The sequence below is a fragment of the Maylandia zebra genome, linkage group LG20, assembly GCF_041146795.1.
Source record: "Maylandia zebra isolate NMK-2024a linkage group LG20, Mzebra_GT3a, whole genome shotgun sequence".
NCBI lineage: Eukaryota > Metazoa > Chordata > Actinopteri > Cichliformes > Cichlidae > Maylandia > Maylandia zebra.
The window spans coordinates 8,325,673-8,338,866 of NC_135186.1; the positions used below are offsets into that span (position 1 = coordinate 8,325,673).

The following is a 13,194-nucleotide window of genomic DNA, read 5'->3' on the forward strand; positions in this document are numbered from 1 at the left end:
ACTGACCTGTGTCACACCTCACTTAACCCTGCAATATGTATTACTGTGTAAAAAATCTACTTTCCAAGCTTCATTTCACCTGAAGTAGGAGCTGAATCCAAATGTTTTTTCTTTGTTTACACTCTTTGAGAAATTTGAAAAATTCTCACATGTGATACTCTGTTCTTTTTATGACCTTAATCGTGACCTTAAATGTTAAGGTCATGAGCTACATGTGATTTCAAAATAAAATAATAACAATGAAGATGACTGATAACCTCCCCTCTTTATGCATACCCAGCCACATAACAGAATTGAGACAGCAGTAAGTCCAGCCAGCCAGCCTGTTCAGTTAAACAGTCATTTATTCTGTAAGAGAGTATGGACATTATCAACAGTCTAGTAACAAATAAGTTGCCATTCAGCCATTCAGAAGTATTTCCATTATTACATATTATATACAATTTTGTGCCAGATTTGAAGTAAAATGTCAAATGCTGACACTCAACCTATGATGTGACTATAATGCATCAGTGCGAAGTATGAGAAGTATAGGACAATGTTAAATGAAAGTGTGCACTACGGTCTTTAGAGGAGTAGAAAATGTTTAAAAACTGGCATATTTTTCACATCAACACTGTTAACATAAAGTACATCCAGTACTACATAAACTGAGAAAAAAAATTTAATAAGGAAGACTCAATAAAGTTTTGTCATAAAAAAACAAAACAAATCCTTTTTTTTGTAGGTTGTGGTGTATGGTCTCTAAACACTAACCATTTGATTGATTTGACATTGCAAATGCACGATTACGAAGATGACGTTAGGGTTTGTGTTTACAATTTTGTCCGCAGTGCCAAAATTCCTCAGCTTATCAAGATGTCGAGCTTTTCCTACCAAGAAGGCTACCGTGCCACCCTTAAAAATCAAAATGAAATACTGACACAAACACAGATTAAAGTAAATGTTGGACTCTCTAAGACAGACGACATAACTGTGAGACTTTCTAGAGTTATAATTTTAACCTCACAGCACTTAAATAATGTAGGCGTTCAATACACAGCGGTCAGAATGGAAAAATCTGCATGTTATTTCTGTTGTTTTACAAACCCTCGTATCATTATTATTGTTATTATTATTATGTGATTGATTGAACTTCCTGTTTTTTCTGTTGAGTCCCACTGGGAGCAAAATAAATAACTTTAAGACAACCCAGCAACACTGTTGCCATATTAGCAAGCCAAATGCATCAATTTTTGTGTTAAATATTGCATTTCTCTAAATGGCTTAGACAAAACAGGTCTTTAAAGAATCTGGGAGGTATTAGCTGAGCCTGTACTGAAAGACTCGGAAACAGTTTTCAACCCCAACCTGCTTAGACCTACGATAAAGACAGAAATTTAGACAGACATCAGTGAAAACAGACAGACAGACAGGAAGACGATAAGCAGAAAGACACAATTACTCAACCAGGAACGGAAACAGACATGACCACACACACTCACACACACGCACTCAGAAAAGAGTAAACAGAGAAACAGATGCTTCAAGTGCAGAAAACACTCACAGACTCACAAGTGAGCATAAAACCACATTCATTAGCATAATAAGGCACAGACAACAACCAGAATACAATTCAAAAATAAATGTACAAAAGTTATTGTCACAAAAATCTCTTCAATTATATGAAATTAAAAATTTCCCCAAATTGATTAGAGTTGCTTTTTTATCTGCTTGAAAACCTGATAACTGTTTTTTTTTTCTTTCAGTAGTTTGCGTGGTGTATAAATTGCAGGTGTTACGTAAATGTTTTGCACTCATGTTTATTTCACCTTAGATAAAGATCAAAATGAGAAAACAACTTCCTGAAAATCTAATTTGATAAAGAAGTACAAGGCAACAAACCTTTAGCAGTAACACCCTTTGGTTGTTAATCATTTTTTAAAAATATATATATATATTTTAAAAAGAACAAAAAAAAAAGTCAAATTAAAATCTGGAAGTTTAAACAAAAATCTTTGACAAAGACAGTGTGTGACGTTTTTCAAGACATGAACTTCAGTAGACAGAGTCTTTTCAGAAACACTGCCATACATTTTCTGGGTTGCTTAACTGTACAAACATACAACCGTCAACCAGTTTCCATAACAACAAAAGTGTTATGAAGTCTTGAATAGATGGGAAACTCAATGAGCGATTGGATTGTGGTATAAAAAAAGTGCCTTGTCGTGATGTGTTATCAGTACTTTGATGCCTATACATTAAATGAATTTCTATAAATACAAGATAAATAAAAGATATGTAAAATACAATGTAGTCTTCATTTCTTCATTAGCATTTCTATGTACAGAGTATTACAATTGTGTTCAGCAACCAAGCAGCGTGACGGCTGGAAACAAATCAAGTTTGTCAAAACTGTCAGTTAGAACAGCAAGATTTGAGCTGGGGCGTTGCTCCAAAACACAGTTATGACGATTCAAACATTTAAAGGTTTACGTGTTAACAACCTGGAGCATCTGTTTTTGTTTCTACACACATGATTACGACAATAAGATAAAACCGTTTTCCTGGATTTACATTCACTTTGGAAGACGACCCCTTCAATTCTTGCTGCTTTCTTCAGCATTCACTCCAGAGCCCCATTCATGCGAACTGAATCTTTCAAGTGCACTTTAATCTTATAAAACTACATAAAGACTGGCCTTTGCACCTCAGGCTTATTAGCATAAAACAGCTCTTCTCTTAGAAACAGTCATACAGTCGAAATAAAAAAATGACAAACATTAAACTGAAGTGGCCTAATTACATCACCCTGTAGGCCAGCTGTGACACATTTCTTTATGAAAGCTGCAGCCAAATTAGATTGAGTGGTTTCCTGCCCTCATTCTTTTCTCTACTTTAATTTCAACTTCCTAAGCCTAAAAACTGAAGGACCTTAACAGTCAAGTGGATTATCATTTATTAATAGAGTAATATATGTGCACATTTATGGCATTCCTTCTCTCACTCCATGCTTGTAAGGATACATATCAGGGAAAAGGGAGCATGTGATGGCTTACAAGCCTTCACAAGATGTAAAGACAATATAAGGGGACTACACTTTATTAAGAAAGGACTCAAATCCAGTGAAAAGGTTTTGCTTCCATAGGGAAAATGCACAAACCTATGTGATAAAAGGCCTTGTTATGTCTTCGAAATCATTCAATGGGAATAGTATGTTTTTGGACCAAACAGCAGACTAGACAGTCTTTTTTTTTTTTTTTCAAATTCACTGAGTGTGCGCAGCTCTTATTATTCACTGTGAGCTGATGATGCTAATTATTTGCTCTCTTATCTCAGTGCTCACACAAAAGGGAATCCTCAGAGCAGCAAATGGACAACCGGCCCTGAAAGCACACAAACGTCTGGCACACTTCCTGTAGCATTAATGAATTCACATTTTTACTCTGAAAAAAAAAACAAAAAAACAGTGCTGCCATGGTTACTGACAGCTTCTCTCCTCTCCTTTTTCTTTCTCTTCCCCTCTCACCATATCTCCATCTCTCTCCACCCCCGTAGCCAGCGACAGCAGTATTATGCACTCATGTAGTCTGACAGGTACAGCTTTTTGAAATTACGCAGGATCCTGCGAGGCTGAAACAATCGCGCTGATGCGTTGCAGCAGGGGTGCTATTATGAGTTTGAATAAAACTGGGACCGCGCGACACTTGTGTGCGCTGTTCCTGCTGCAGCCTAATCAGGAGCAGATTGTGTTTGAAGGGCTGGTGATAAAAACCCCTGCAGTTCAGTTGAGGTTAAGGGTCTGACTCCCATCGGGACTGATGAATACATTTACATCTCCATCTATGTCTGCACCCGCTGCAAAGTAATCCAATATTTGTTCTGGCAAAGTATTTTTTGACGTCTGTAAAAATAGAGAAGAGGATGCACTTACATCCTGAAGTTCCTTCTATTTATTCCCTCTTCTACACTGATTTGTTTGCTTTCATGTCTCATGTTGTATTTTGTATTCAATGCTATTTTTTTCACATTATGGAAAGCACTCTGCCGATAACGATTAATTATTTTATTTTCTAATGCAACTCGATAATACAGCTGACGCAGTTCAGTCTGAAAACACCAGGAAAGATGTTAATAGAAGAAGAAGCCACATCAACGTTTGTAAGTAAGCGACTTCAGGTCACATTTAAAGTTAAAGTATGTGTCACGCTTGACTTATTTCAAAGCAGGTGGGCAAAAAGCTCTTAAAGATATCAGACCTGGAAGTCAAACTACTGACCTTATGATAACCTCTCCTTCCCACAACCCCCTCCCAAAAAAAAACACATGGTCTACTGCCTAAGCCAGTCCTGATAATAGAGCCTTTTCCCTCATCATCAGTCATTTTATGTAATCTTTTCATACTGGGAGCAAAACAACGTCAGACTAAAATGTCTTTAATATGACATTTTAAATTGCTCCTTCTGATTGTTTTGCTGCGATGTAAAAGTCTTTCTTGTTGGTTAATGTTGCAGAAACCCATTTTCTGATTTAAAGCACACCAGCTCACCTAAAGAAGAAGCTGAAGAAAGAAAAAAGATTTAATGGCCCCTTCCTCCCACCTACATCTAGCACCCTTGGTCTCAGCCATATGGTCCAAGAATCAGAAAAAAAGAATAAAAATTGTATCTGAACACTTTACAATATAACCTGTTGCAGCTCTGATAATTGGCCACTAGGGACAGTGTGGGTGGCTGAGGGTACACAATGTTTGAGTATGTAGTAGAACAAAGGCTTGCATGATGGATGGAACAAAGAGCACCGGTTACTGTGGCTAAAAAATAAACAAACAAACAAACAAAGAAAAAATAGTATGGGTGAGACAAGGCGGGGTGAAGGGAAGAGACATAAAGACAGAGAGGCCAGAAATTGCTCTCATTCTGTCAGTCTTTTCGTGGTCACCGTGGTGACAACACATGTCAAAAAGAAAAAAAGGACTCTTCTGCCACACTGCTGCTGCTATGACTAAACAAGAGTAACCGTGGTTACAGCAGCAAGCTTCCCCCTTCACTATGTGCATGAGTCTCTTTGAACTCCGGGTAATACCGAAAAAAGAAAAAAAAAGAAAACAGGCTGGCCAGTTGAATCTCTATCAAAGAACTGCTTACTGGATGTGTTCACCACAGAACGAGTCACTAAAAGCGGTATCACGGATGTCTGGTGTCAAAAATTAAGCACCACAAAAGACCCTAATTGCTTTCCAAGTTGTGAGCGGTGCACGTTTAATAATCTGAAACCTCATTGTGCTTGACGAACAGGTAAAAGCTAAGTGTATGTGACCAGTAATTACAGTCTACACGACACTATCAAATAGGTAGTTCAGAGCGTGTCTGTCTAGTTTGTAATTACTGACAAACCACAAATGTAGGCTGCTTTGACATTATTGCTGTGGTTCAGCTGAAAACCCACATCGAGCAAGAGCTGATTTTAAATGCTAACCCTTTGAACGGCCCCTTGTCCTCACCTTTGATGTCCCTATACTTTAAGAACATCAAAGGTTAGTTTTACAGAACAAGATTAAAAAAAAACGAAGCCAGACTGGCTGCTTCCTGGAATAAAGTCATGTCATGTTCCCCTTTCACTTTATAGCTGGCCCCCTAAGTTTGCAGCCTGAACTTAATCAATCAAGGCTTGGCCTCAGTGAACAACTGACAGTGAGCTCGACTACGGCCATAAAGGTCAGAGAACACTTCACCTTTGACCTCCCACCTGCAGAGCGATTCAAAGCAGTTTCATCTGAATAATTTAGCCCCATCTTACACTCTTGACTAGGATCGCATACATAGCACCTATATGGAAAACTATTTTAATAATCGGTCACTCAGTTAGGCAGATAAGAAGTACTTATATCGTCATTAGGACAAAATTTATGAAGCTAGATCATCATCTGGATTTAGACTGACTACAGTACCTTATCCTCATATGATGTATCACTGTCAACCATCTGTCTTTAGGCTAACCATCTGTCCTCAGATCAAGCAAAGAGGAAGTCAGGAGAAGACTATTACATATAGAGTGCTTTCAGTATATGCTTCTGATCAGCTCTATAAAAGCTGCCTTTATCAGAAATGTGATATTACAAAACAGCGCAGTCAGTGAGGAGGCAGGAGAGGAAGAGGAGATGGGATAAGGTCAGAGAGTATGGTGGAGTAAACTAAGGAGACTTTAAGATGGCTATTCAGTGTCGCTAAATGATATGTTATCTATTAAGTATTCATGCATCCCTGAACCGACAACCGCTCCAAAGGTGCCAACCTCCTTCTGTTCCTGACCTCTAACCCAGTCTGTTAATGGTAGTTGAGGCAGAAAGAAATGCTTCTGTATTCTGCTGCCTCTGTTATTAATATTTAAAAGATCTGGCCTGTTTATAAAATGAGAAAATGAAAGGCCATACCCATTATTGCACTTCGAACCCTTGCTTTTAGGGAGTAAAGTTTGTGACAGTCTTTACTCTCTGAAAGCTGCACACGAGCAGTTCAGTGGAGATGATGTGAAGCATATAAACACATGAGGCACATCCCTGATCAGAAATTTTGCCATGATGCTGACCATTGCTACAGAGTATTTACAATAAGAACTGACCCTATTGCCCAATTTATATCAGTGGCCTGATGTACAGATAGGAGGAAGAGTGTGTGTGTTTTTTTTTTACAGTAGCCCAGAGGATTTGCTAATAAACCTGTTATACAGAGACTATAATGTCCATCAGTATGCCCAAATAACTCCCAGACAGGAAAGTGCAGTAGTATTATTACGCCTGACGCACTACAGGAACGTGAGCAGGCATTTTATGACGAGATTGGCAGTTTCCTCAGAGCTTCAACAGAGGTGTGCAGGCCATACATTTAGGAGCCTTGCGCTTCCTGCGATGTTGCAGCTGGGATGTGCTCTGTGATCCAGGTGGTCAGCTCCTTTAGCACGGACTCAGCCACCTCAGGGAGGTCATGGTGAAGAGCGTGGTAGCCTCCTTCGTAGATCTGGGATAACATTTAGAAATGATAAGAAACGATCAGAGGGATGTATGTAAAACCATTTCATTTTTGTTCTACAATGCTTTTTAACAACTTGCAGTGTGTTCAAAGTTGCAACGGGTTCTTCCTGCTTTGCCAAACCTACAGGGATTTAATACAAAAGTCATTTGATCACACCAAACATTTTGCTGTGATCAAATGACTTCCGTTTACAGCTTGAACTAACGTGGAAAGCCCCTGCATTTGGTCCAATTATTACTTTGATAAAACATGTGATAAAGAAGCATCTGAGCCTCACAAGCACCACTTGATTTTCTGCTCCCTGCACTATCTGTCTCACTGTGCTGCACGAAAACAGAACATTCATTATATCTGATTTCACTTCTCATGTGTCTCATTCTCATGTCTCTTGTTCATCCTCTTTTTAACCTCCATGTGATGAACCATGTGACAACATAGTGTGTGAAACTTCCCTCTTTACAAATACCAGTGTTGAAGCTCTTTGGATTTAAGAGGTTTAAGCTGCATTTCATAATGTAATACAGGTATAGGCATGTGTTGCATCACATCACTGTAAAATGCTTCACAGCATTGTGTAAAATCCCTGACTGTAAAGTCAAGGCTTTGTATATTTTTCCTTTAGTTTGCCACCCATCTCTATGTTATATTTTAATAACAACGAGTTTTAATGACGGACAGTCTCTGTATTAATCAAACACAAAGACCTCAGCTTTGTAATCTCGAATCATCATTTTTAAAGTGTCAGAAGACACCTTTAATGCTGGAGGCAACGTTATTCACCATATTTATGCACTGTGTCACGTTCAGTTGTTGCACTTTATAAACGCTCATCTGAAACTTTATTAACGCAAATATTTAAACATATCAGTGTATTTAGACATATAGACCTGCTGAAATTCAGGCCAACCATCAAAATGGGGAAGAAACATAATTTAAATGACTTTGAACGTGGCATGGCGTTTGGTGTATTTGGAGTATTTCAGAAACTGCTAATCTACTGGGATTTTCCTGGACACTGTCAGATGTCACGGTAATGGTCACACTGCTTTGAACTGACAAGAAGGCAACAATAAGTCAAATAACCAACTAACCAAGATATGCATAACAATTTCTCTCAGTGCACAATAGATTGAACCTTCAAGCAGCAGAAGACCACCCCAGTCCTCTCAGCTAAGAACAGAAAACTGAGTCTGTGTTTCACACCTGCTCACCAAAATTGGATATCAAAAGACCAGAAATTGTGTTGTTTGGTCTGATGACTCTCGATTTCAGCTTCAACGTTGAGATAGTAGGGAGAGAATTTGGCATAAACAACATTCAGTTCAACTCAACTCAATTCAATTTTATTTTATTTCTACAGCACCATTAAAGCATGAAGCAGTCCTGCTTCGTGCTAATAGTTTAGTGTGTTGCTGGTGGTGTAATTGGGCTCCTTAGTGCCAACTGAGCATTGTACCCAGCGTGTACTGTTGCTGACCACCACCATCCAACCATCCATCTTCTGATGGCTGCTTCCAGCATGGCATGTTTTATTCATATCATGTCAAACTGGTGTATTGAACATGACAATGAGTCAACAAATCTTCACCAACTATGTGATGCTAATCTATCAATATGAATCTAAATCTTAGAGGAATGTTTCCAACACCTTGTTGAACCTAAGGCAGTTCTACAGATACAGTTTTCTGTAAATTAACCATACACACCTTGATTTTCTTGTCTGTACTCGGTGAATTGTCATACATCATCCTGGAGCCTCTGATGTCACAGAGTTTGTCGGCGTCACCGTGAAGGAGCAGGAAGGGCCAGCTGATGGACGGGATCTCCCTCTGCATACGCTCCACTGCCGCCATCAGCTGCATGCCGAATGATACTCGCATCCCGCCGTGATAGTTTAGCTCATCAGCGTCATATGCCTCCACCTGACAGGAGAGAAACAAAAGAGGCCAGGGTGGAGATGCTTTGGTTTATCATCTCTCTCCACCGGATGTTGGACTGATATCAATGTAAGTTCATTCCTGCTGTTCCTCTTTCTAATTAAGCTCAGAGAAATAATTTTGGTCAGGCTTAACTCAACTCAGCAATCCTTTCATAGAGCACAAATGCTCCTTCAACCCTGTAATGCCAAGTTTTTAAGTTTTTGACACCTCTACATCATCAGTGAGAGTCTGTGTACAATTAGATGCATGCAGCGCTACTGTGGGCAATAAATTGCACAAACGTGTCAGCCAGAAGAAAAATGGTACAAATTAAAAGGGAAAACGGTCGCTCATGCACAGATGGCCTGGAGTCTCCTAAGAGCAGATGAACAATAAAGAGTCCTTTCTGCATTTTAAATGCTGAATCTAACAGCTAGTACAGTGATCAAATATTCACTTTGTTTCTCAAACCAAACTTATAACAGAAAACTGTGAGAAAAACTTTTCAAAAGTACACAGTGTGAAATGTGGAAAATTGTATTTTACAGTATCTGCAAGAAACAATATTAATATATAAATGGTAAATGGACTGATTCTTATATAGCGCTTTTCTACTCTCTCAGAGTACTCAAAGCGCTCTATAACAGATGTCACATTCACTGACATTCATATTAACTGCCTTGCCTTTTTACATCTGTTTTTTACAGGTTTATTTAATGTTCATTATATGTCCCTATATATCTCTATGATGGATATTCTATTATTTATCAACATTAAAATTCCCTTGCCAACTTATCAGAATAAAATAAATGTGCAGGCCTATGTGACCTTAAACTGATGGAGCCACGTCTAATTTAATTTCTTTCACTTAAAACATAAAAGACCTAGAAGTTAGGCAAGGTTAAGCCACTCCACTTCACTTGTTACCCCCTTATTCCTATGCATCTATCTATTTTTTGTTCCATCCATCCATCCATTCATTTCCACTTCTCCTTTTTCAGGGTCATGGGAGGGGGCTGGAGCCTATCCCAGCTGCCTTAGGGCGGGAGGCAGGGTTCAACCTGGACAGGTTGCCAGTCTGTCGCAGGGCTAACACATAGACACAGACAACCATTCACTCCTGCATTCACACCTATGGGAAATTTCCAATTAACCTATCCTCACTAACTGCACATATTTTGAATGTGGGAGGAAGCCGGAGTATCCGGAGAAAACCCACTCAACCCACACATTTTTTTGTTTTCCTGCAAAATTACTACTACTACTACTATTTCCCTTAAAAACCTGAGTTGTTAACCCAATATTTGTAGCTAAGTATAATAACAATTTACTTTTAGATTGTTAATTTACTTTTACTTTACAATTTACTTAACAATTTACTTTTAAATAAAATACACTTACATTCTCTTTAATTATGCCCTTAGTCGCGCATATATATATATATATATATATATATATATATATATATATATATATATATATATATATATATATATATATATATATATATATATATATATATATATATATATATATGTACATGTATAAAATATTTTACCTGATACTGTATCTGCAAGAAACAATATTAATATATAAACAATATTTTGTCCCTATTGGCTACATTTAAATGCAACAGCTCTGACAGCTTTTCAGTCATTTCCATTGTTTCTTTGAAAAAAATTATACTTATAATGTGAAGTATTTCATGCAAACTTCAAATGTATCAGGGAAAATGTGATCTTCTGCTAACCTTAACTAAAGTCCTTGGTAACACTTTATAATACAGCCCACATCTATGGATGTAATTCCCTTGTAATTAAATGTAATTTCAGTGTATCTTATTTGAATTTAAATGTAATTATATTTACCTACAAATACCTAAGAACATAAGAATGAGGGGAAAAGTCAGGTTTTTCATTTTTTTTTATTGTACTGTAAGTAAATTCAAGTAATGGTTGTGAATTTTAAGTTGTGTAAAGTTTCATTTGAATTTTTTTATTTTAAGGTGTTACCCAGTCATTTTATTGCCCTAACGTATTCAAAATGTTGCCCCAAAACTGTGCACTCATGTTGTCACCTAAACAAAAGCACAAGACTGAAAGGCTATTTCATAAAACACATTTATTTATTCATTTTTTAATACAGACTGACAGATGCCAGTTAAGAAAAGAACCTAAAAGGCCAGCAACTCCTCTTCCTCTCTTCCGACTCTTGTTCTAACTCATTGATTATAGACGTGAGTTCCTCCAATCTCTTCTCCATGTCCTCTTGCTCCTTCAGAGTCTTTAGAAGTGAGGCCTTCTCCTCCTCTTCTTTTTGCAGTGCCTGTGTGAAGTTAGCATTCTCCTTCTTTTGCTCCTCCAGGAGTGCGATGTAGGAAGCTTTCGTGTCGTTTAGCTCTTTCTCTAAACTCATCAGCTTCTCCTCATTTTGTTCTTTGAGGCCTTTAAGTTGCTTAATTTCAGAGCGTAAAGCCTCTTTCTCATCCTCGTGTTCCTCAGCTTGCTTCTTCAGTTCTTCCTTAGCGTTTTGAAGCTGCTGCTGGAGTTGGTCAATGCACATCTGTTGCATCTCACAGCACTGGTTCTTTGAAGGAGCGTCACTGATCATCGTTTGGGTGTCTATAGAGTTTCTGTTCGGCTGCTGCAGCTTCTTGTTGGCATCGCCCAGGTTAGAAGTAAGCTTATGCATGATCTTATCTGCTAGAATCAACCTGTTTGCATTGTTGATTCGTTCAATTTTAGCTTCACGAAGCTCAAATTTGAGCGTGTGAATGTCCTGCAGGTAAGACTTGGTTTCATTACTGAGCGCTGCGTCCAGCTGCTTTTTCAGATCGTTGATTGTCTTCTCAGTTTCTATATCCAAATAGTAGAACTTTCTGCGATACTCATCCACCTGACTCTCAAAATACAAGGCCTTCGTGTTTGCTTCTCTAAGACTGGATTTACACATGTGTAGCTGACACTGAGTCTCTTCCAGTTGGGCTCTGAGTCCAGCATTATCCTGCTTCAGATTGTGCCTTACTCTTGGTGGAAAACTGGGCCTGCCATGATGATACGAAGTCCCTGCAGGTTGCATGTTGTTTGGCCTTGGTCTGCCGGTCATTGCTGGATTCTCACGACGCTGCATATCACTTATCTTTGGTTTGACAACTGTCTGCTTCTTTTCCCTCTCTTTCTTCAGCACGCAACTGACTGAACAAAAACAATTCTCCCGGTTGCTACCACAACATTCTGTACACACTAAAGGATGTGATGACAACAGACTAAATGAGGATTCAGTTGTTTTCATTCAAAAATTAACATAATATATGGCGGATTTCATTTTGCCATCACCCAATCACCCTAAAAGTTAAAACCACTGATAGATAAAGCGAGTTAAACTGGCCATTTTCTTACTCCTCTCCTTTACCTGGCTTAAATCACCATGGTAACAGATGCCAAATACATCTGGCCAGGTTGTGGTCAGTGTTTTGATTTAAAATTAGCTGGAAGCTACAACACGTTTGAACTGCATTATAGATTACAGTATATGCTGGAGAAATACATTTTATGTGTTCAAGTTGTTAAAACTCATACAAGTAAATTAATATTTAATTTTTTTTAATTTTAATTTGTTAGAATGCTCAATAAAAACCCCACTTAAATGTTAATACAACTTGTAATAAATGCAAGATCTTGCAAGCCTAATCATTTTCTAATTTCTCGCAATATACAACTATGAGAAGATATGTGTTACACATTTAGAAAGGGTGTGCACAGCCTAGAATGAACAAGCAAATACATACTGTAGTTTTCTCCAAATATGGCATAACGCTGAAGGGAGAAAAGTTGTTCTCAGGGAGAAAATATGGGCATGAAAATGAAAAGACTCCTGGGAAATCTGTGGCAGTTGGAGGGGAAGCGGGAACAAATGGTCGCTAATAAATGGACAGTGAGTTTTATTTAGAAATAAAAATGTGAGCGAAGCAGGATGATAAAGTGGAGTTATGTTAAAAGGAAGCAGAAAGGAAAAAGGAGGAAAAAGGAAGCTAAGGAGGTAAATCGGAGAGGGAATTCCCTGTTTCTCTGACATTAAACATGTAGTTACAAGTAGCTGTCACATAAGTCATACAGTTACTCATGTCTATTCAGCATCTATGTAAGCACAGCTGTGGCTGACTTTGACAGAAAGAGCATTCCTCTATTGTCACAGGTGGCTTGACTAATGACACCACATCAGCCCAGGAGACTGTGAAACCTCGTGCTGTAGACGACATCCTTCCA

General features: G+C 38.2%; 1 protein-coding gene across 2 annotated transcripts in view; it reads right to left on the bottom strand.

Annotated features, from left to right (window-relative positions):
- Positions 1 to 326: 326 nt before the first annotated feature.
- The window catches only part of mgll (monoglyceride lipase), a 44,230-nt gene continuing 31,362 nt past the window's right edge, over positions 327 to 13,194 (bottom strand). For both annotated transcript variants that reach the window (XM_076878124.1, XM_076878123.1), the window contains 2 exons: positions 8,717 to 8,932; positions 327 to 6,995 (listed from right to left, as the gene is read on the bottom strand). In XM_076878124.1, coding sequence (XP_076734239.1) covers positions 6,864 to 6,995; positions 8,717 to 8,932 — 348 coding nt within the window. In that variant the 3' untranslated portion in view covers positions 327 to 6,863. The remainder of the gene's footprint in view (positions 6,996 to 8,716; positions 8,933 to 13,194) is intronic.